Source organism: Oryzias latipes, chromosome 7 (genome assembly GCF_002234675.1).
Source record: "Oryzias latipes chromosome 7, ASM223467v1".
Lineage (NCBI taxonomy): Eukaryota > Metazoa > Chordata > Actinopteri > Beloniformes > Adrianichthyidae > Oryzias > Oryzias latipes.
Window position 1 is genome coordinate 22213779 of NC_019865.2, and position 24549 is coordinate 22238327.

A 24549-nucleotide genomic window follows, 5' to 3' on the forward strand; every position below is an offset into this window, starting at 1 on the left:
ATGCCAAAAACAACTTAGTTACAGCTGTAAGTGGCATGTTACAATAACAGCTACTCTGACCACAGATAGCATCAAGAGAATAGGAGCTTTATGGAGTTGTACTGGAGAAACTCTAAAAATAGTCATGTTTGTAGACCGTCATGCAAACACAACTGACAGTCAGTGATGTCAGGCTTCAGGAAGTTTTGTTTTTCTGCTTTTGAAACGTTAATCCTTATTTTTGCAGGATTTTAGTCAATTGTTTTTAGTCAATTGTCTAAATCTTTTTTATTTTATTTTATGGAGCAATACATGCAGAATTTAACCAATAGATTTTAAAAGACATGTTTCCCCTGATACAAAGGTTCCTGTGGAGTTTTTTGCTCCTGACTAACAGCGATTAAATATTGTGTTCTGTAGAGGACATTTCTAAACCCAAATATCTCCTAACCACTGCATATTTTGAAAAACATCTGTTTTGGTATCTAGTTCATTTTGGGCTAAATACCTAAATGTCAAGACATGGGGCTCCAGGAATTGTAGTTTTTGGTGAATTAAAAACATTTTTGACTGAAGAATTATTTTGTCTCTGGTGAGGGTATAAGGATTATTTTATTTTATTTGCTTTTATCCTTATATTTTACAGTTTTTCACTCGGTATAAATGGCATTTTCCTAATTTAAATAAGCTTTTAGGAAGAAAACAATATTTACATGTATTTCCAAATTGTAATCACACAGGACCTTTAATTTATATCTCAAACATGTTCATTTTTGTTGAATTACAGCTTCTTTCCTTAGTTTCCTGAGTTTTACATAATATACAAACATTTATGTAAGCCTCCATTGTTGGCCAACATTCCCACTTGGCATCATGTGAAGGCAGCAATTTTTTCCATGCAGTTAACTTTTTTTCCCCATCAGATTGTTAGTCAGAGAGACTGTGAGTGAGAACTCTTTTATGTAAAAAAGAAAAGTTAAATTTAAACGTAAAATCCAATGAAAAAGAGCAGAAATGGATTTATTTTTTCCAGATAGTCACATCACATCAAACTGGAAAAGACCTCCTCAGGCAAAAAACATTTGAAATAAATAAGACATGTGGTTCATTTGATTTATTAAACCTTTACAAAGTAAGTTTTTTTAGACTAATTACATTTACATCCTTGGGAATCTGAAATGATAAGACAAAAAAAGAATTACAAACACTAAATCTGAACCATTATTTATTAATTTATCTCATGGATTTAGTCAGGCGTACACATGTGTCAACTGTCTGCTCCACGGTAATCTCTTGCCGTCAGCCAAACACACACGCTGGTCCATGAAAATGAAAATGCAAACACACAGAAGAAAGAAACAGCAGGGTAACCACTGCCATTCTTCATCCAGAAGACTTACAAACCGCATCAAACGGATGATATCGTCAATCATTTTAGTCTAAGTTTGAAACGCAGTCTTTCTTTTTACTATTTTTTTGGCCTTAATTTGTATTTCAGAGCATATTTACAGCCACAACAAACAAACAATACTACATGGTCTGTACTCAAAGTGCAAAGGTTACACAGCTCTTTGTGCCTCCTAACGTATAACAAAAAGGCAGCTGAAGCAATTTCTGTTTATTACCTTCACCTGAAACGCAACACTCACTGTGATGCGTCTGAAACAGCAAGAGACAACAAAATGTTGGTAAAAATTGGTCAGAATAGCTCCGCCCCCCCCCCCCCCCCCCCCCCCCCCAAAAATTCAAACATAATATATTAAGTTTCTATTAACGGCATGCTTTGGTTATGTGTTATTAAACTCTACGACATTCAGATTTCTTGTTTCTAAAACCAATGTCAGTCCTCCTTAAGTGAGAAGAGCATGCATCAAGTCAGTTGCTTTTATTTGTAGTTGAAAAACCCGGATGATTTGGACTGGGGAGCCATCAGCATGCAGGCTTGGTTCTTGTGAGTGATGTGAATCTGAAAAAGCAAAAAACATGAGCCAGGGAATCTTCACAGACATTTATGACAGAAGGACAGTATATTTTTATAAATCTCTGTGTGTGGTTGTGCTTACCGTGCATGGAGGCTGCATCCATGGCTCTCCATCTATCTGCATGGGTAATGCTTTCTTTGTTCTGAGGAGGGGAAGGTAAAAAAAAAATAATTAGAATATCAAAAGTAAAATGCAAATGCTCTAATCGTGAAAACAATCTGCTAACGACAGAATATATCAGAGTAGAGGTCATTAACAATCCACCGGGATCCTGACTGGACGTGTCTGTGCGGCAGAGTCTTACTTGATGGTGATCTGTGACGTTTTGGCGAGTCGCTCGGCGCTCTTCAGACCCGTGTATATTTGTCCCATTTCCGTGGCTCCTTTCAGGCCCACAACTTCTAATCGACGGTCGCTAAGGTCTAGAAAACAACATAGATTTAATCAACAACACAAGCTACTATATTGCTGATCATTAGTTGATGGAAACCACTTGATTTGATCTTTTTTCTACAAACTGGTTTGAAAAAACAGCTAAAAGTCAATACAGGCTGTCAGCGTAAAAATGACAAAACAGCTTCATTTAACCGAGTTGCACTAGTAAATGTGTTCACAACAGCTCTAAAAATGACTGAACAAAAGCAGGGAGTTATTGTCAAAAAATTATATTGTTTGACTAAAACCAATTTGATTTAAAGTAAAAAAAATCATATAGTTTTCTTAAAAAAACAGTTTGTTAATAAACTACTTTTAACTACAGATTTGACAACATTTTACTAAATACAAATAGGAAGTCATACTAAAAAATAACAAGAAATAAAACAAGTAATTGCCTTATTTAATAAACATTTGTGTTTTCTAAGTGAATTAATTGAATTTTTATTATTTGATTAATTCCAAACTATAGGAATCTAATTTAAGAGGAATTAATCTACTAACTTCCTGCACACGTCATTACTAACATTTGATCAGCTGCTTTAAACTCTTCCATCTGGACGGTTTGTCTTTTTTGGACCAAGTCAAGTAGCAACAGAAATTTGCTACAGAATTCTTTTTTTTTTTTTTTTACTTTTCCAGAGTTCAACTATAAGCTTGTAGAACTTTTTCTTTTTCCCTGCAGACCTTTAATTACAAGAGCCACATTGACATCATAGGAAAGTCTAAAGCAAATATCAGGAAAATTTTACTTTGAAAGGCTTAAATTGTTTTGGAGTATAATTAATGCCAAAAAAAATATTATTTGTTCCAATAAAACCAAGGAAAAAAAGGCAGCTTTTTAGAGTCTTAAAATAAAAAATGAAAGAAAGTTACTGCTTTAAAAAACAAACTTTGAAAATTCAGTTTTTAGTTTTTGCAGAAGGAAAACATACGTCCAGTGATCTAAAACTAAGATGCAGTGGTTATGTAGACAGCAGCACCACTGTAAAAGACACTGCAAGACTTCATAAAACAAGCATAATGGGCAAAGAAAAATGATGCAGATAAACTGAAGCAACATCTCAAACAAAAGTCTAAATGTAAAACCTTGAGTTTTGATACGACCTTCACACTGAAAAAAGAGTCCGAACCCATAGAAGTGGCTATATAGTTTTTTCAGTTGATGTAAGTTGCAGTTTTCACTGGACTTGAACAAACAAATACAGTTGTACAAGCAAGGTTGACGTTGAAAGGTGTGATCCCACATTTTAAAGATATCAGGAGGATACCCAAAACATCTGAGCCAAATTTAATGGTAAAAAGGTTAACAGGTTAAGGAACTTTTTTAAGCCTTTTTTGAGAGCTAACAACAGAAAATACAAAATAGTTTAACTTTTCAACCTTACAGTCAAAAAAATCGAAAAATATTTTCTCCTAACAGAGAAAGTCATTGCATTTCTGTTGTATCTGCTGCCCTCTAGTGGGGAGAATTGATAAATACTGGCAGATTTTCATTGTAAAAAAAACAAAAGACAATTCCTCCTCTGGTTGCATTGATTTAAATTGAATAGATGCTTAATGATCCTCCTAATCCTCTTCTTTATGTAATGATCCTCTCAATTAACCTTTGTCTGCATGCATGTTGACACATCCATGAGATAAACAGGCAACATTTACCAAATTAACATTCATTTGGAGAGTGGCAGTTCAAGTGCAGAGCCACTTCAACAGCTTTTTTTTTTTACATTCAACAAAAATTTTTAACAATTCCCTTGCAGCACAATAAAAGCAAATGGAGATTTTTTAGTCTTCAGTAACAAAAGAAAAGGTCAGGTCAACGTCAAAATGCCTTTACCTTTCACAAATAATAAAGTCTATATAAATAGGAGGATTTTTAGAATGAAAGATTTTAGAGATTTCTAAGTGTTTCGTCAAGTTGCTCTGAGGTGCTTGTCCTAAGTTTTAGTGTTTAGCTTGCAGTGCCTAAAAGATGAAAGTCGAGGTTTGTCACTAATTCAAATTATCATATTTTTTATAAAATACATTGAATTTTTGGCATACTTTTTTCGGGGGTGAGACTTATACTCAAGCGCGACTTCTTTGTGAGTTTAAAAAAAAAAGAATAACATTAACCACTAGAGGTGTGTTTATCAGTATTTGCTACTGGCAGCAATGCAGAAGAAGCACCGTGGAAAAAATGGTTCCAACAGAGGATGAATAATTGAATGTTTTTAGTGATTCTGATTATCTGAATAACTGTTGTACTAATATACTAGATTCCTCCTATATTTCATGAAGCTCATTGAGCATCATTGTATTATGGCAATGAAGCATGTAGATGTTCAGTCTATTATTGCTGTAAATTTGTTAGCCTTTCAAATGATAAATGTTGGCAAATTTTTGTTGAAAAAGAAGACAATTCCTCCTCTGCTTGCTTTGAGTTGGACAGTTTTACACTGCTCTGTCTGTGGTGCGTCTCCCTTGTGTTGCGTGGGGAGTCCGTCTCACGGCTGTCAGTTAGTTTACATTGTCTCCAGTCTCTCCCCCCTGGTTTCCGGAGCAGTGGTTTATCCTGCCACCCCCGTGCCACGAACGATCAAAACCTAAGCAATCAGGTAACTCATGTCCTCGTCTTCCTCACTGAGTCCAAGTAAAATGCAGGTTATGGAGTCATAAATGATGTCATGTTTTTGTATTTCCAAGACTAAACTTTTGCTGTCTATGACATAAAGGACAGACAGTGTTATCCGTGGTGTTAACTTGCGTTTTTGCGTGAGCAAATCACTTTAAATAGAATCCAATTTTACAATGTTCTATTTTGAAAGAACAGAAGTTTTATTTTGCTGCAAAATTGGGGCGTCAACGGACTGGAAATGGACCTAAAGCTTGTGTTGTGGAGGATCAGACGTCAGACAAAGACCTCACAGAGGGAATGTTAACTTTCTGATTTATTGTTCTAATTTTTTGCACCCCCGACGGACCAGTGTAAATAAGCCTTGACTGAGTCAGAATGTGTTCTGGTGTTGGTTCATCGCCTTTTTAACTGATAATAGCTGCAGCAGGAAATCTGGATTTAGATTTAGTGAAGAACAATTAACTAATGGGCTCTGCAGAGCCAACAGGCCATTTCACTTTTCATCCAGATTTAGCATCATCATCCAGTGGAGGTGAAATACCTTGGGACGTCACTTTCAGGATGTCCGGGTCAATGATAACCTCAGGTTCCTCCTGACTTGTCAGTCCTTTAGCGTCTCCTTTCTTGGTCTCACCCCACAGATTGGAGCCGCCGTGCATGCTGGGAATGTTAAGAACAGCAATTCCTTCTAGAGAGACACTGCTGAGATCGAGAGGAGTGCCACAGCACTGAAAACAAGAGGGAATATCAACGCTTTAGTTTCTAACATGAAGGTGATCTGCCTGCTTTTAAAAAAAACAAAAACACAATAGGTGGATTGGAGCTCTGCTCTCACCTCAATCGTTAAGCTTTCATTCAGTTTTTTGCAGGAAGCTGAGATGGTTTCCGAAGTGGCAAACTCAAAATACCACAGCTTGTTCTTCATTCTGCCATCATAAGAAAAGTGTCTTTTCAGTTTCCACAAAACGTGTTTTTCCCTCTGAGGGAGTCATGCAGAAAAGACGTCACTGGAATGTTTGGAGCGTCCACCTGTTGACTCACTCCATCCACTTCCCAGCAGGAGAAAAAACAGGAACGCTGACAGCTTGTGCAGACTACTTGACAGCAAAACTGTTTCATAATAACAGCACCGCCTGCTCACAGTTATGTATTGCACAGACAAAGCCCTAAAGGAGGAGGCATCCTTTCCTCTCCGACGGCCTGAACTGGCTCAGTGACAGGAATCAAAACATTCGCAACCAAAAAAAGACCTAGTGGCTGTGAGCAAGATGAACTTTGAAATAAACAGATTCTTAGACTTTAAATTTATTGACCAAAATCAGCCAGAAGTTTGTGTACTTCTCAGTCAAATCATAGCTTTTAAGAAAAACCCTCAGTGCTCGTTTCCTTTGTTTAGATCCTTAAAATAAGTGGAGGAAAGTTTGCAGGTTTTTCTCCAACACAAAACTTCTCTTATAGTGTTATCCATCTGGCTTTAACAGTGGGGGTCGGTTTACGTTAAATCTCTTTTTTTGACTAATTAATCTGCCTCGTTCTGTAAAAAAAATGAAAAATAAAAAGCTTTAGACATATTTCTATTAGTTTGACTCTTTAGCACTGCAGATTTCACCTAAATATCACACGCTCTTTGACCTACTGAAACTACTTGACTGTTTATGCCATCAATGTGAATCAGCTGACACCAATCTGCTGAAATGACGTAAACAGTTGAAGAGTTACAAAAGTTGAAAATAAGAGTTAAATCGACAGAGAATGTAGATTTTTCAAGGAAAAACATTTGCAAAAGTTTGTTAAGAAAGAATGTGTGGCTTTTGTGCATCTTAAAGCGGGTCATTCAGTAATATATTCAAATATGTTGTGGATTGGATTGGTCTACATATCCTATCTGTGTCCTAACAGGAACAATACCCCTAAAATACCCTTTTTTGGCGTTTTAAATATGTTCTTGTGGCATTTTTCTGATGGTTGAGGATATATTGTAAAAACAAGAATTTGAAAAAGAGCATATTTGTTACAGAAAATACGCCGGGCGGGCCACAAACTCCCTGCTCCGCTCCATTCTGATGCATCCACTTCCAGACAAACGGATCTATGTACGTCTTTGTTTTTCTCATCCGAGCTGGTATCTAGTTCAAAACTGTACGGCTGGATAGCTTCAATATCACAATTTCGTTTAGTGGGAGTTGTGAGGAGCTGTAAGTTAGTGGGAGAGAGTGTAAACCAGGGGGGGCTGGCTTGCTCCACACCAACGGTCCCACCCACAACTATGTTCTAGAAAATGACAGTTTTTTTATTTGGGCTGAAAACAGCATAATGATGATCAAAAGACCACTGGGAACCTTTTGCAATAGATAAAAGATGATCAGGGTTGGCCTTTTAGCAGGAGCAACAAGATCTAGTTTCTGGATAGAAACTGTGATATGATCTTATTATAACTTTGCTATTCAGATCCTCATTTGCAGCTTGAACCGCATGATAATAAATCTTTAAAAATACAGACAGATGGTACTTTTATGTGTCTAAACACCAAAATAGTGCTGCCAACAGCACCAAAAGCAGCAGTGACAGCAAAGGGAGGAACAACATGAAATTAGTTGCAGAAGTGAAAACGTGCTTCCTACTTCCAGTTTTGCATTTATTTGTGGTTGATGCATGTCTTTGTTTCCTGTTACTGCTGAAGTAAAAATGTGCATTATGCTCCCCCCATCAAGCGCACCTGCTGTTGAACTTCTGTGGATGCTTCTCCCTCATCGTGTGAAACCGGTGAGCGATGGAGGCGTCCTGTCAAAGCAAGGCAAAATGAGCAAACATGCTGCAGCACGGCACCTCAACTGGAAACACATTTCCTCTAGAGCGACACATTGCTGAGAAGCTCACCACTCCGATGGAGAAGTAGTTGTTGATGATTTCATATGGTACTGGGTCCCCCTTCTCCTGATTCTCATCGGTGATGACCTGCACGCTCCAGCGGTCCATCGGCACCAGGGAACTTCCCTCGATCTCCTTCAGGATGCGACTCAGATCTTCGCCGTCGTATCCTGCAAAAAACATAGGTGTGACGGCCACGCAAATGACTTATTTCCCTCTTTTACACAAATGTTGGACAATGCATTTTGAGAAGTCAGGGCAAACTTTGTAAAGTGAAACCGTTTTTGGCAAAAACTGGGAATGTCACCTCCGCCCCAGCGCAGACATCGCGCCAGGTCGTTTCCTGTTCCCAGAGGAAGCACAGCGACAGGTGGCCGCACAAGCAGCTTGGCCTTGTCTGAATGCAAGAAAAGGGAAGGGAATGAGGGCAGCTCCACCATAAATTCCACATTTGCCAGGCCTTGCAAGCTCACCTATTGCGTCTAGTATCCAGCCAACAGTCCCATCTCCACCACACACCAGGATCCTGTATTCTTGTAGATCTTTAAAGAAACTCAGCCTGAAATAAAGACAGTTGGGATCAATTTAAATAGAACAAAATTACAAGGAATACATTCATCATTCTGCCAAAAAGAGACTTCATTACCCAGGTCCAGGGCCTCCATTTGAAAGGTTGTATACCTGCCGTGGATTTAGTAAGTACTGGAATTTATTCAGGACTCTGAAATACATAAATATAGTTCAACAATGTGCAAAACTCCTTTTTTTATGCAGCCTGTCTTCTCCTTTAGATTCACCTTTCTCCCTGCTTGCCACCACTCTTAGGGTTGACGAACACTAGGAGAGGATGGGTGTTTGGCACGGGAAGGATCTGTTCATGCATAAATCATGTTAATACACACACACATGTTCTCCAAGCTGACATATCTCATGGGTTTGGTTCTGGTGTCTTACAGTACAACACGGATAAAATAGCTGCAATTTCACACCCACTACAGTAAAATAACACACAGACTCCACAGTATTTGTGAATAAAAGTGTTTTCCTGTACAGTGTTTACTAATTTATCGCGGGAGTTACGTTCTAAAAAATAACCAGCGATGGCTAAAATCTAATAGTAATATCAGTAGACTATACATTTTTCTCAGACATGAATATTTTCACACTTTTCTTTTTGTTTAAAATGTCCAAGTTCAAACCTGCTTAGAAAAATAAGTCCAGTATTGTGACATAAAAACAAAGATCTGATTGATCAATTGAAGATTTATGCAACTCATGTAACAGCCCAGAGAAGAGTGATTGACAATGTCCAAAACCAATCAGGGCACAGCGTGCTGTAAATAACAAAAAAGGATGGAAAACTGCACTGTACTGCATGTTGTACTGTGATTTACTGTATAAACGTTGAACAGCTGCTGACTGATTACACATTTTAACCATATTTCCTTAGTTCTATGTTTTTCAATAAGTTAGTTTATTTTTATAATTATTATTTTCATTTTTATTGTCTCTATTATTAAACAGATTTTTCTTTAGCGTGTAAGTTCTTCAGCTGAAAACCAATACCTGGAATATTTGTTTTTATTTAACTTTTTGACTTAATCCCTTTTTCCAACCCCTTGAAGCCCCTTGATCCAAACATGCATCAAACTACATCGGCTCCAAAATTAGGCAGAAATAAATTCAGGTGTCGGGGGGGAGGGGTTAAACGCTCTAATTTACTTTATATTTTATAACTGTATGTTCAAAACTATACTTAATGTACATAAACCTGGCACGTATTCCGCATATATTCTTCCTGGCATCCCTCGGTGCTGCCATGCTGATTACCTGAAGAACTTGTCCATCAGGTGTGATGTTGAGCTCGCTGTCATCAGCCGACCCTGAAGATCCATTCTTCATGTTGTTTGGTCTCTCCTTTGTGGTCAAAAAAATGGCACAGAGTAAACAAAACTGCAGAAAACCAATACAGCGGCAGGTTCTTCTGGCTTTTGAACACACACACACACAAACCCAACATGTCCAGCACTATTATTACACTCTTTTATGTTATGTGTGGGTGTGAACAGCTTTTGGCATTATATATTTTTCTGAGATATGTCTTCCAGTAATTCTGTACCTTTACAACAGGATAAATGGCCCATGGAGGCAGGATATGGTCTTTTAAAAGCCCACAGGTGCACTCTGTTGGCTCCAGCTCTGCACATTCGTCATGTCGCTGCTCAGCACAAAAAGAAGAGGCCTTACATAAACTCACAAATCAAAGTCTCTCCACCGGCCAGACGGAGCCGGTATTATGGTATTTAATAATGCAGGGCTTAAAAACAGACATAGACCATACAGGAGCGGCTTTTAATTTAGAGGTAATAAAATACGGACATTTAAAAAAATAAAAAATAAAAAATGAAGCACTTATGCTGATGTCTCCTCACCATGGTGTGACACCACACACAGTGTTTGCCTTGGAAGCTCTTGATCTTCTTTTGGCACCTATCACACTTCTTAGAGTCACAGTTCCCACTCACCCAGTCATGCGCTGCAACCTGTGAAGTGGAAAAACGTTTGCATGTATAAGTGTTTAAAAAACATAAAGGTCAAGTCAATTATAGACTGTTTTATGTAGATGCCTTGAATACCCCTGCTTCTTTCTTTGACTTTACATACGTCCTGGTGCAGGGAGCGGGGTCACAGTTGGCGCAGCGTCCATGGACTGTGTATTTGCAACCTGCACAACAGGATAAAAAACTCCCCTTTCATTATTGTTTTGCAGTTAAGGAACATTACCAACCTAAATTTAAAAAAAGTTGTTTCACCTAAACCAAAAAAGTGCAATTTTTCTGTTTTAGCACTGAGTTTTGAGGTAAGTGTCGCCCTCCTGTGGCAGGCTCAGGTACTCACAAGTGCAGCACAGACCCTGCTTCCTCAAACCCAGCGGGCTCCTGCACTTGTTGCAGTTAACACGCTTGTTGAAGCGTTTCATCCTCCAGAGATGCTGCCCATCCTTCTGGGTCATCTGATTGTTAATAGAGAACATGATTTTTAATGCACAAATAAATCTGCATTTTATACAAAAAACAAAAGAAGATTAAAAGACTATACGTTGTTTTTTTTGTTTGTTTTTTTTGCACCGTCTAATGACTAACCCATCCCACTCAGACTGCCCTTCATGCAGTCTATTAGTGACTCTACATGTCATAGCAGAGGGCAATATGGATATTCAAATCAGCTCTGACTATAATCTTTATCGGCTAAGATTATGCTTTCAGTCTGTTTACCGAGCGGCTGGTGCTTTTATGCAGATTACACACAGAAATAGCAGGATGTGTGAGTTTTATCGCTTGCAAAATGATGCACAGTGAGCAGCAGAGCCAACTGTGCAGACTCCAGCTTCACCCCGGGCATTGAATTTTGTCCGTTGGCGGGTAGAGAAAGCCTGAGGGGGAAGTCCCTGGCTTTGTTAGAAAGGCCGAACCGAGAGACAGAGTGAAGTCTGTGGTTTTGGATCGCCACCATCATTCTGCACGCCCGCTTTAAGTGGCTTCTTAGTTTCTGTGCAAAACACTGACTGATCAATGTTCACAACACAAATGAAATCTGCCCCCTAAGTTTCAGAGCCTTTCTGTACACCACATATATAACTGTGTCTGTCTTTATTTCAATAAAGTGCATTAGCACTAAGAAGTTATTTAGTGCAAGCACTTGGGCCGTGCAGGGGGAGTGGAAAAACACTAAACCATCGTGATGGTGCAGAGCATTTATGGAGTGGGGCGGGGGGGTTATATTACCACACCCTGTAACACTGAGTCGGCATAAAAGCCATTAGAGTCAGCGAGGACGATGAGGAAGAGGAGGAGGAACGGGACAGCCAACCAGCTTTCAAGGCCGGGGCCCCACAGCAGCAATTACTTACCGGTGAAACACCTAATGTAAAAAATGAAATATGCTTGAGCTTGGAACTTAATGAGAAAGAAAAAAAAATCTTTCAAGCTACCTTCAGACCGAGCAAGACGAGCAAAGGAACATTGTTCATGCCTCCCTCGACCCACTCCTCCAGAGACACGGTGCCGCTGCTGTCAGCATCAATCGCTGTCATCATGTCCTTCAGAACCTGATGAAATCAGATTTGATGGTTTTCATCCACTCAGTGCACACCTTTCTGCTACTTATGAACACTGATGAACCAAAAAAAACGTGTGGGGGTGGTTTTGTTTTTCCTCTGTGTGCAGATGCATTGACTGCAGCTGAAAGTGCAGGTTGTGATGGCTTTCATGTGCAGGTGAGGTGGTCACATTTCACTGCACTTTGACTCTTACAGGCTTCAGCTCTGACACATCCCAGTCCAGATACTCCGCAGCATGCATCATCTGTGCAATAATCCGGTCTACTTCCTTAAAAAACAAAAACAAAAAACAGTCATTTTCCTGTTCAGGCTCATGTGAGGAAATTATAATTTTACACTCTACTGCTCGGCATTTCTAAAGGACTTACGGAGCTGTCAAGAACTCCATTCCCATCCCTGTCATACAGCCTGAAAGCAACTAACCAGAGAAAGATAATGAAAGTTAAAAAAGCTAGAATGGCCTTTAGCTGTGGACTGAATGAAAATGAACCCTCACATTCAAGCTTGTCTCTGGGCTGGCCGTCTTCCAGCAGGGAGAAGTAACAGGAAACATCCTTGAGAAAGACCTCCTCTACACAGAATGATTGAGGAAACAGAGAAGGCTGTGAATTATCCGGTTACCATATCTGATGCTAAATGGGCATGCCGTGATGAATTGAGACTAAGCTGATAAGGGCCTGCTGTAAAATTAAGGAAGTGATTTATGAGAAAACGTGGCAGAGGTTTCAGAATCTCACTGTTTGTTTGTTCCTGAGTGGATTCGGAATTCTGGAAGGAGCGGAAGAGCCGCTGGCAAAGATCTGCAGGCAAGTCTTCCCCTTCTAAATAGGTCTTCAGGAACAGTCGAAATCCTTCTTCATTGATGCACTGTGGGGTGAAAAAACGGATGGGTTGATGCTTTTTGTTTACTTCGAATTTACAAACAAGTGAAATAAAACCTCTGAGCAGCCTCGCTGTGACAGTCCTCAAAACTTCTGCTTTTCTTTTCACATAAACCTTCGCTGGAAATAGGGGAAGACTGACAATTATTTTATTGCAACCACATGTGAAGCAACAGCGGAGTTTTTACCCCTTTTCACAAGTGGTTTATATACATACATATATGTATGTAAGTAGGTATGTCTCTGAAGCCTTTTATAGACCCACTCTGATAAAAATTGTGTTGTTAGTGATTTTAACATGTTCTTGTGGCATTTTCTCTTGATGGAGGACATGTATAAAGAAAATTAAGCTTAAATTTGCGTTTTTGAGTTTTTCTTTTTTGAAATTGTTGTGAATAAGGAGCAGATGAAAAAATGCCTTCTGAAAAAGCTTGTAGCTGCGACATAGGAGTTACATTTAGCAGATCACAAGCTAGATCCATGTCTGTCTTCGTTTTCCTCATCTAACCTAATAACTATACAGTTGGATAACTCCTATGTTGCTTGACATTTTTGTTGCACCTAGCGGGAGAGTGGGGCAGGCTTTTCTCCACATCAACAATCCCGCCCACGTTTCAGAGGCGAAATCTGCTCTGCAGAAACTACGTCCTAGAAAAAAAAGAACAGGTTTTATACTCTGGCAAAAAAACAGCACCATCCTAATAAAAACTCCACTGGGAAGGCTTTTAAAATACCGTAAATCAAACGATGATCAGAGTGGGACTTGAAATAGCTGCAGGATTTTTCTGACATTAGTAAATAAATAAATAAGCCAAATTCCAGCCCATCTGTTTGGATCGACTGAATCTCAGAAGATGACATGCTGCAGGGCTAACAAGAAGCACTCCCTCGATAATAGTGAACCACAAACCCATTTCATGTTGATATTAGTCCATTTCCCTGGCTAATACCTTGCAGAAATGCTACAGTAATATTTAGACACATGAAAGCATCTTTGGTTATGACAGACAAAAAAAGGAAATGTAAAAAATGCTTTAAGTACGGTATATCTTAAATAGTTTTACTTTGTCATTTCCATAGACCTTTTTGCTGACGCCCAATGGTGCAAATATGCATCAAACCACTTCTGCTCTAAACTTGACTTAATTTAGCAATACATGAATCCAAAACCATAAGTGATTTCTTTTTTCATAGCTGGAAATAAATTCAGGAGTCAAGGAGTTAACAAAGATTATTGTGCCAAAGGATTATTTGAAATTTGACTTATTTCCTGCAATAATTGTTTTAATTGTTGGACACTGATATATAGTTTTATCTCTTTTAAATCCTATTTCTGCATATGTGGGACAAAGATTCTGTTTAAGCATTCATTTGTATTACTGTGTGGGCAAATCTAAGATCGCACCACATGTTTCTATCCCTGCTTATGCGCCACAGCTTACTCAGAGTGATCAATAAGCTGGAACCTGACTGAGCAGTTAATTACTCCACAAAGCACATGAATCACTTTCTTGATTCACAGCTATTTTTTGCTAAGTTGATCGCCTTGTGTGTGAGTCAGTTTTCCAGGAGTGGGCCGTAGCAGGACACGCCGTTCCCTCACCTCTCCGTGTCTGTGCTGGGCAAGGCTGCCGTCTGCATCAAATTCCCTCAGCACGTCTTTCACCTTCAAGCTGCAGTCTGGAGGCAGAGAACACACGGGTCAAACAGGGGAACACGTGTCCTCGTGGAACAGGAGTACTTAGCAACATTTTTATCCTTCAGAGATTGTTTTCAGTCTCTGTTTGTGCGACCTTTGTGGTGCATTTTACTACAACATGCAGTGATCTCTTTATTTAGAGCACAGCAAAACCTGTGCGTGCTTATCCGGCATGAAAATGATCCCAAAATAAATAGATAAATAACAAACGTGATAGACTGCTGCTGCTTGGATATGAAAAACCATGAGCGACTGTAAATGAGTGTGAGTGGGTGGAAGTGTGAGTGTGGGGAGGGATGTTAAGTGCTGCAGAAGCTGCCTGCCCGCCTGTCTGTACTCACATTCAATGTACTGTTGCAGCTGGATAAAGTCGACAGGGTTCAGTTCCTTCACCTCTGGGTTTGTGGGGGTGGACATGGTGCTTGCTTCTGCACTAACCGCCTGCCTGTGTGTACGCACAGACGAGAGGAGCAGTTGATGTAGACGGAGTGAAAAGAGGAGGTGGGTGCAGAGTAGCCTGCCTCTTTGTAAAACATAAAAGAAGCAGGCTACTCTGCTGTGAGCAAGAGATAGCATCTTCCATCTTGCTCTGCAAAAATCCACATTTGTAGACAGGAAAAAAAAAATCCACATTTAAAGTTTGCGTTAAGCAGAAAGTTATATATAAAACAAGTGTGCGTGAGAGGATCTCTTTGATTTTTTTTCAATGAGTCCTATTCCTTTTTTTTTTTTTTAATATGATGCATTTTTGCAGGCATATGCACGCTTCCACTATGCTTGTTGGAACTAGGTTTGTCTAAACCTCATGATACTTCACCTCTTGGGATTTGCTGCACCCAAATTATGTTTTCAATGTTTCCATTAGCCCATTTCCGCCCAATAATAACATTGCAGTAATAGGAAGACGTTGGTTTGTGCAAAAGAGAGCAGATTTAAACTGCAAAACATGAGTGACAGCCAAATGTTAAAATAACCAAGCTGGCCTGTCAGGCTGTCGGGGGGCCTCCCCTTCTGAAAAAAGGAAGACACTTAAATGTCATCAGAGGCTGCAAGGGAAGATATTTGAATCTAACATGAAGAGTGAACTCCTAAGAGCAATAAGAAAATGACCTGCAGGACCGGCTTGTTATGAATGCTTTCAACGGCTGCTAAAGTGTCGCTAAGGCATAATGGGAGCAGATTGTGTCAAGACAGCAACACGGCCAGATAAATACAGAGCTTATTAGTCATTGAGGAAAGTAAAAACACATTCTTTGGAAAGTGAAAGATACTATCTGAATTTGTTCAATTGCGCTGCTGCTGCAGCTGCTGATGTGTGTCAATAAACTAGTCCAATTACAAATGCACTGATTGATTCTTGCAGAAATGATCAAATATTTAATGGACTAACAATCATTTCGGGGCAGTCATCTGACGCAGTAAACGCATTTTTTTTCCCATCAGCTCTGCGATAACAAGTATTAGGATGAATCCTTCCCTGACTGAATAATGTATTCCTCTCTCAATCAAAATAGCCTAGACTTGTGGCTGAGTGCATCTCAGTCTGTCCAAAGGAAGACTTATGACAAAAGCAAGCCTAAACTAGTGGTCCATTACTAGATACAATTACGCCACCTAACATGAAAAGCATTACCACAAAGTACAAAGTTCACTAACAGATGAAATGTACGGTAGCCCTCAAGTCCAAATTACACCAACCAATGCAAATCAAGGCAAAAACGAAGTAACCCTTGTGCTATCCTAGGCCCTTTAACATTGAGAGTTGAGTCATCTAGACCCCACAAGACACTTTCTTCAATGATTTGTGATCTTTCCTGGTGTCCATGGATTACATGAAATCTTTCCACCTTTCTCCACCTTTGTCTTGGTAGGGAGAACACGTCAATGTAAGGGTGGGGTCATCTAAGATAGCACAAGGGTTAAAGACCACAAAAACAATTCAAAAAGCAAAACAAAGCATAAAACATTATGTAATAGAAATCAAAATAAAATTCCACAAATCAAAAAACAATGACAAAAATTTAAACATTTCAGAAAACAAGAGTAATTTCCAGAAATCAAAATGAAATGTTTAAAAAATGAAACAAAAAAAGAAACCGGAAAAGGAAAGTACTATGGGACGTCACTGATTGGATGTTGACGTTTGTCCATCATTTCAGCCTAAGGTTATTTGACATGAAGCCATACTGATCTGCTCCATAATCATAAAACTGTGCAGACATCATCATCCAATCAGTGACATCCCATAGTACCTTCCTTTTCCGGTTTCTTGTTGTATTTCATTTTTTAACTGCAATTGTGTTTTGGTTTCTGGAATTTTCTTTTGATTTCTAAAATGTCACATTTTTATATTATTTGTTTTGTTTTTTTAATTGTCGATGTGATCTTTATTATATTTTTGCGACGAGTGATCTGTTGGTGTGATTTGCTCTTCAGAGCCACTGTAGAAATGCTCAGAAAGGCAAATGAAAAGTCAAATCTAAGTTTCTCTAAACTTTATGCATAAATTTGCTAAAAAGAAAAGTGAAATTAGAAATAGTCTGCTCAAGCTTTGTAATTTATTGCGATTTTTTTTTAAGCTGCATGTTAGCTTTGCAGAGCTGCTTCTCAACAAACCACAAAAGCTGCTCTTTGACCATGTGAGGCCAAAGTGGTGACAACTGCCCGTAATCTAGAACGCCATATTTGCTAAAAACCAAACACTTTACAAACACTTTCCATAAGCAAGCACGATGGCAGAGTGGTAAGGATATGTGCCGTTTGTTGCAGAGACACTGGCTCAAACACCAATACCCCGGTAAGCCAGATAACTGCGACTATCTGATTAACAGGCCTTAAAGCGAGCGACTGAAACTGTGCGACTCTCTTAACAAAGCAAAAAATCTCACACAGGCTTAGTGACCCAAAACAAAGAAATCTGTGTGTTTCAATGGTCCAGTCAAAGTCCACAACCTCGCCCGGGTGAAGTACTGCAAACAACAGCTCTTTAGAAAATAAAAGACTGTAAACCACAGTGACCTGAAGCAATGGTATTGTGGGAAAATTCCTAATGTAACACTGTTAGCACGAAGACAATCTTCATTGCTGTTAAAGGTGGTTCTAAAAGCTAATAAATGTCCCTTTAGTTATCTGGTTCTTACAGATTCTGTTTTTGTTTTTACACTTTTCTTCATCTAATGATGGCACACTATAAGGATCATAATCAGTTTATAGGTTTCTAAAGTTAAAACAATGTAAAATAACGTTTTGATTCTTTGATAAAACTGTTTCAAAGGCTGACCTGTCGCTTGTTGAGCGACTGCAGGAGTCAAATGTTTGAGTCATTAATTGCAGTATTTCCATGCTGTTTTTGCTGCAGGCGTCCCTGCTTTGGCATGACTCCTATTAGTTACCGTAAGCAAATTTGATGTTCCTATGAAGCTGACATCATTTGCATATTTCTTTTTTTTTTTGTCTAACTTCTGACCATTTTTTTCCCTCACATCAATTTCGAAATGTAGTGTGATCATCACTTCCTGTCTTGCTTCACAGTGTTTTTCTATTCCTTTTCGATTGTGTTATATTAACAGAATCAAAGTTAAGTGTATTAAATGTTCTTTTAAACTACATTTCCAATAATAAAAACACACAATTTCCATTTTCACATGCACACATGGTTAAAATATGACAAAGTGAGTTCATAAAGAACACTTGCAAAAAGACAGAATCATCATAATTTTATCCGTATTAAAAATGTGTATTTGGAAACACTGCAAGTTTGAAGACATATCTCGAAAGTCAAAGATGTATGGAAGTGAAGAAAACAGCTACACAAAATGTCATACCAAGGATTTAAAAACAAAAAGAAGGAATGTGGAGTTATACTTCTTTTAAAACACTTTTGAAAAAGGAATACAGAACTCTATAAACCCAACCGGGTTGTGAAAAGTCTGGGAAAAATGATGAAAAATGTTGAACATCTGTGGAAATGCTGTAACAGAAACCTGCGTTAAAATTAGCTCAGAAAGTAGAAAAAATGTACTCATTAAAAGAACATGCAGTGCTTCTGCGTGCCTTTCCTTGAATTCATCTGACAAAGTCGTGAATTTGATGATAGATGGTGGGAGACGTGCTTATAAAAAGAGCAACCACTAGCTAAGAAAATAAATCTCTATAAGACTTTTCTTCATTTATTTATAAAACTTTGGACTGATCCTTTAAGGAAATGAACCCCTGCAGCATATATACGTTTAACGCATCGTTACATGACAAGAGCATCAAATGAAAGCTTGCATGAAGGATTTTCTCAGTGCTTGCTGATGAAAGAGCCCGGACTGGAAAGGTGTTGTTAACACTCCTGTCCCCAGATTTTCTCACACATTCAAGCGGAGCACATATATATATATATATATATATATATCGGTGATGGCTGCCCACACTAAGCAGAAAAGCACTCAAGAGGCCAAAGAATGCACTGAAAATAAACAAAGTAATCTGCAATATAACATCCAACCCCCTGCATGTGACTTGGATCTATTTCTTCTCCCCGGACTCTGAAAGGATCACACTGTCCTGGCTTAATTCCCTCAAAAGGTCAGCGGCGTTGCCTAGCATTTTTTGTTTATGCGGCCAATCAGGTGGGTCACGCTGCGCATTGACAGCAAAGTGACACATGAAGGAATCATGGAAGGCCAGCTGCCACTGATCTCCAGATTACGGCCTCAAACTGTTTATTCTGGAAAATAAACCAGACTCCAACGTCAAACACTCCCTTTTAAACAGACTAAATATAGCATTTTTGTGCACTGCCTATTTTAGTAACTTTCCTTGGTTTTATAGTCTCCAAAGACGTGTGATGTCAAAAGCAGCATCAGTCCTGCTTCATCTCCCCATCATCTGAGCGCCAGCATCATCATTATTGTCTGCTTCAGCACAATCTTCAACCTGTCCCCATAATCCGATTCCTCACTTCCTGATTGGATAATCATTTGCATGCACGACGGCGAGATGGAATCAGGGCCGGTCACAACATGAGAACAGGAAAGGAGCATTCCATGGATTTACAGGGAGGTGGAAACTAATAGTATAATAATAGTCATAGTAATTGTCTGCACTCAGAAACACGGGATGGACTTCTGAAAAACAATGTCATCAACTAAATGAGCTTCCTGAGGAAACATGAATATTTTAGGAGGTTTGGAGATGGCCTGAAGCTCAAAAAGATGGATCACCGAATGTGTGGATAAATCTCACTGCTGGAGTGAATTTACTAGAAAAGAAAGAATGTTGATGTGGAAAAGAAATGTGGTAGTATGAGTACATTAAAGTTTTATATATATATATAAAAAAAATCCCAATTTCATTTCATTTATGACTTTTTAACTAACTTAAAGTACATTTATTCTGTAAACAAAATGTTGCATCAAGTAGCTGAAAAAGGATCTGAGTCCTGGATCTGAAACTAGTAGAGAAATCTTGTAGTGAAAGTGGTGAGCAGATGCTCAGCATGGCAGCACAGTGTAAGCCTGTGCAACATCGCAAAAGACGGTGTAAAAAAGACCTTTGTGGATGTAGTCCTTGGCAAGTGAAGGCATCAGAATGGAGTGGAGCAGGGAGTAAATTAGCACCTACATCTACAGGCCTTTTTTAACAGCTTTTTTTTGTCTGCTCCTGATTCACAACAATTTGAATAAAGAAAAACTCAGAAAAGTAATTTCAAGCCAAATGTATTAAATATATGTCCTCCATCATAATAGAAATGCTACAAGAAGATGCTAAAAACACCAAAAATCCGATTTTCATTGAAGGGGGTCTTTAACGAATCAAATCGAGGCCTTTACGAATTTGACCAATCAGATGGACCGCTTCACGATGTTGACCAATGGAATGGAGCCCTTTTCTGTTAGATGTCTCCCATGTAGATGTGGGCTATTTGAAGTTTAATTAAATGTTTTGACTTTTATTTGAACAAAACTATCGCAGTGAAATGGGTCTGATGCATTAGTTGCTTTTTGTTTTGCTTTTTGTTCTTGTATCACAAGTCTTGGTAATATTGATCTCTAATATCGCACATTGCAAGTTTTCCTGCAGCCCCTATCCACAGCTGTACCAACATGAGGAAGAGAACATGTAGAGGCAGGAACCTGCCTTCCACCCTCTGAACGCACAATCGAAGGAGTGGCTCCACCAGCACTGACAGAACTTGTGAACTTCTTGCCATTTCAAGAAAATATTCGGGGACGACCTTTTTTCCATGAGAGGTTAATGTTTGTGCAACGCCGCCCACGCCTCATGTCAAGAAAATCGTCTGTTTTGCAACCCTTGCAGCGTGTGCGTTACTGACTTCGTCACTTTGTGGTTGGAAAATACTTTGGCTCTCTGAAAGTGTAGTCTGCACACACTTGTTTTCCTCCTGAAACTACAACGATTCTCAGAGAAGAGTATTGAGGCCACATCACATGAACAGAGGGGGGAGGACCGACGTGCCTGGTTGCCATGGAAAGAGTTTCCCCTCCATCAGCTGCTGTTTGAGCACCGCCACCAGTAGTGACTAATAGGTAGGAAGATCTCAGGCAGGAGTCTAATCATTAGCCACCAGTCTTCCCCGTTCGGTTGCCCCTCCTCTCAGGCTCCCATGCCACCTCCCTCAGAGCCCCCATCCCAACTGCATTCAACATGTAGATGCTGCTGTGAGTCACTGCAAGAACAGGGGAATAGTCCCTTTCTATAAATGGACTGTTTGCTTCAGGGGGCAGTTTTCAGGCCAAACCACACGCTACAAACCACCATCGGAGGACTTTCAAAGAAAAAAAACTCCACTTTTACTTCAGGATCCCACCGCTTGACGTCCATTTCCAGTTGCAGTTATGCAAAATGAAATTGATTTGACTGATTTGATTTACTTAATGATGTCAAATGTTGACAAATTGTTTTTTTTTTTAGATAAAAAGCCTATTTCTGGTGAACGTGTTAGTTGTGTAACAAGCTAAAACGCAAAGTGACGGTAAAAGATGCTCTGTCGAAACAAGGCTTTCCCTTGTCTGCAACTGCATGATAACATTAGAGGAATTGGATGGTATGCGCACTATAAACTGCACTTTGGAGGATCTGTATAGTTATATTGGTTTGTAAATCATGCTAAAAAAAAAACAAAAAGTGGAAGAAGATAAAAAAGAAAAATGGAAAAAAGAAATCACCACAGGATGAATCACAGATTTATTGGAAAATGTAGGCGAAGCTTTGCTTGTTCAAAGTGAAAACTGCCTATCACTCATAGTTCAGACTTAAATGTGTCTTATGTAATAGTTTTCTTGCGGAGGCAGTCTTGCAAAAAAAAAAAAGCAACTTGTGTTCAGACTGAAAAAGAAAAAAGAAAAAATGTAAACCTGACCAGACATGAGGGAGCACGCTTTCAAAAAAAAAAGATTCAGATCAACAGCTTTTCTGTTGTGTAGAGGTTCCCACATATCTGAGGGTGGTTTACTCATTTCTCATACAGAAAACGAAACTACACTGTCTATTAACATTAGAATTACTCTGAAAAGTTGCCGTGTGATGTTTGGTACGACCAAAATAAAATATATCAAACAGAAAGAAATGAATCACACCATGCATATTTTAACTTATGATCAGAATATTTGATTTAGAGTTGGAATGTGCAAGAAAAACTAAGGTTTATTTATTAAATACATATTTGTCTACTCAGCTTTTTAGCTCATAAAAAAGGTGCAAATGTCAAAAGGAAATTTAAAAAAAAGTGGTGTCTTTCTCTGTGGGGGCCAGCAAGCATAAGATAAGAATTCTAGCTTTTCCTGTATGTTTTGTGCTGCCAGTGTGTTTTTTTTTTGTTTTTTTTTTTTTTCATAGACTCATCATTTGCCGTAAAAAGACATTGAATGAGGGTTCTTTGAGTAAACAATGACCTCACAGAAATGACAGTGCCCACCAACGCCCACCATCCACTTCACACGGTGCGGGATTTCGGGAGAAAAAAACAAACAGCTGAGCTGTTTTGGCTGCTTTTATAGTAGGAACCCTGCAACAGTCTAATCTCTGACAGAGGTCACCCCGATACCATCTCTTATCAGGAAGGCTACGACTAATTGTTGGGGTTTGTTTGTTTTCTTGTGACATTTTTAGCTTGTAAACTTTATTAAAGAACTCCCACCACTACGATTCCTTTTCAGTCGCCATAATTACAGCTCACCAGAAGAGTTCCTCAAGGGTAAATATTAACAATTGAATCTGCACAAAGGGAACTGAGATTTTGTGTTTTTGTAGTCATTTAGTGAGGCATGTTGTGGTGCATTCAAAATCGGTGAGTTTTGGTTGGTGATCCGTGCATGCTGCTCTACCCCGAGTCGCAAAGCTAAAAGGCTGATCTGCTGCCTAAAAAGCAACACAAAACAAAAACACGTTCAGACTTGCAGAAAAACTTCAATCAAGCCGATTCCAGAGGTACATTTTTCTTTTTATGGGTTTTGTTTATAAGTCATTTACCTTGTTGTTGTCGACTCTGTTGGTCGAGGTCGTCCCGTCGCACCGCTGTAAACAGATGGAGAGCCGTGGTGTTCTCTTTTCTGGTTTTATTTTATTTTTTTAATGGAAGGGCAAAAATAGCCGTTAAGTTCACATGGAATCGGCAGGTCGGGAGACGCGGCGAGACGAGCTTGGCGGAGGGCAAAGAGTGACTGAGAGGTTCCCTCCTGTCAAGCGCAAGCACCGCCCGCCTCGGCTGCTCTGAGACCGAACCCTCCTCGCTAAACCACACGGCCGTTACTCACCGCCTGCCTGCCTGCCTCACTGCGAAGGAGAACACCCATCATGCAGCTGCAACTTTTTCGCACCGCATCCATCCCCGTGACGCTTTTAACGAGTTATGAAAAAGTGAAGCTCAAGTTAATAATTGATATATATATATATAGAATACATTTTTACAGACCTTGAAAAGAACACTGCCAAACTAGCTTAGTGAGCTTTAACGCTATTATTTGAGTTCTCGTTAGATAAGTTTACCCTTAAGACTTTTAAAAGGCTTATAGAGGAAATGCGTGATACAACTGTAATAAAGTAAAGTCGACTGTGTCAAATTGTTATAAATGATATACCGTCATATGTTTATTACATGTAAGACCTACTTTCTTTTTTATTTTCACTGCGCATTGATACAGAGAATCAATAAACGAGAACTAAATGTTTAGGTTTTTTAACCGCATTTTCCCATTTCATATTAAATTCACAATATAGTTCCATCTATCTCATCATTATTGTGGTTGATTCACCAACAATAGCTGTGGTGAATATTTAAACTTATTTAGCTTGAGAGATGTAAGGAATTAGCCACCCATAACAAAAAAAAAAGTAGTACACCTGAAGTTCATTTTATTAAAGACTCACTCTTAATTTTCTTGTATGTTTACTGTATTTCCACGTGATGGAGGAAGAAAAATAAGCTTAAATTTGCATTTCAGAGTATTTCTTTATTCAAATCGTTATGAATCTGGAGCAGACAAAGAAAATGCTGTTTGAAAAAGCTTGTAGCTGAAGTTAAGGCAAGCCACAGGCAACTACTCTGCTCCATTCTGATGCATCCACTTGCAGACAAATAGATCCATTTATGTCTATGTTTTCCTCGTCTGAGCTGGAATCTGGCTCAGAACTGTAAGGCTGGATAGCTCTAAAATTGCTCGCCATTTTTGTTGCAGCAGTTATTTCAGGTTGGGGATGTGAGGCGTTATAAGAAATGGCATAATCATAATTAAAAGACCACTGGGAATACCTTGAAAAGAGATCAAAAGATGATCCGAGTGGGTCTATGTAAGAAAGCAGATGTATTTCTCTTCACCACCCGCATTCTTCTCTCAAACAACATTAAATGCTTTGTTGACACGAAGTATCAAAAGCAAAGCGGAAAAAGTTGAGCTACGGGATGACTTCTATTGTTGTTGTTTATAGCATAACCCCACATGAGCCCTGATGGTCCAACTTTG

General features: G+C 39.0%; 1 protein-coding gene across 1 annotated transcript; it reads right to left on the reverse strand.

The window, feature by feature from the left end:
• Nucleotides 1-1761: 1761 nt before the first annotated feature.
• LOC101154951 (diacylglycerol kinase alpha) lies at nt 1762-23333 on the reverse strand. Its single transcript, XM_004070884.4, has 24 exons — nt 23060-23333; nt 14923-15026; nt 14486-14562; nt 12739-12868; nt 12498-12572; nt 12370-12419; nt 12195-12269; nt 11873-11989; nt 10780-10894; nt 10518-10606; nt 10314-10424; nt 10001-10099; nt 9712-9798; nt 8679-8752; nt 8528-8602; nt 8355-8440; nt 8189-8278; nt 7891-8051; nt 7730-7794; nt 5849-5939; nt 5555-5741; nt 2266-2383; nt 2043-2103; nt 1762-1945 (listed from the first exon to the last, which is right to left on the reverse strand). The coding sequence occupies exons 2-24, from the start codon at nt 14996-14998 to the stop codon at nt 1865-1867; spliced, it is 2190 nt and encodes a 729-aa protein (XP_004070932.1). The 5' UTR covers nt 14999-15026; nt 23060-23333; the 3' UTR covers nt 1762-1864.
• Nucleotides 23334-24549: the final 1216 nt, after the last annotated feature.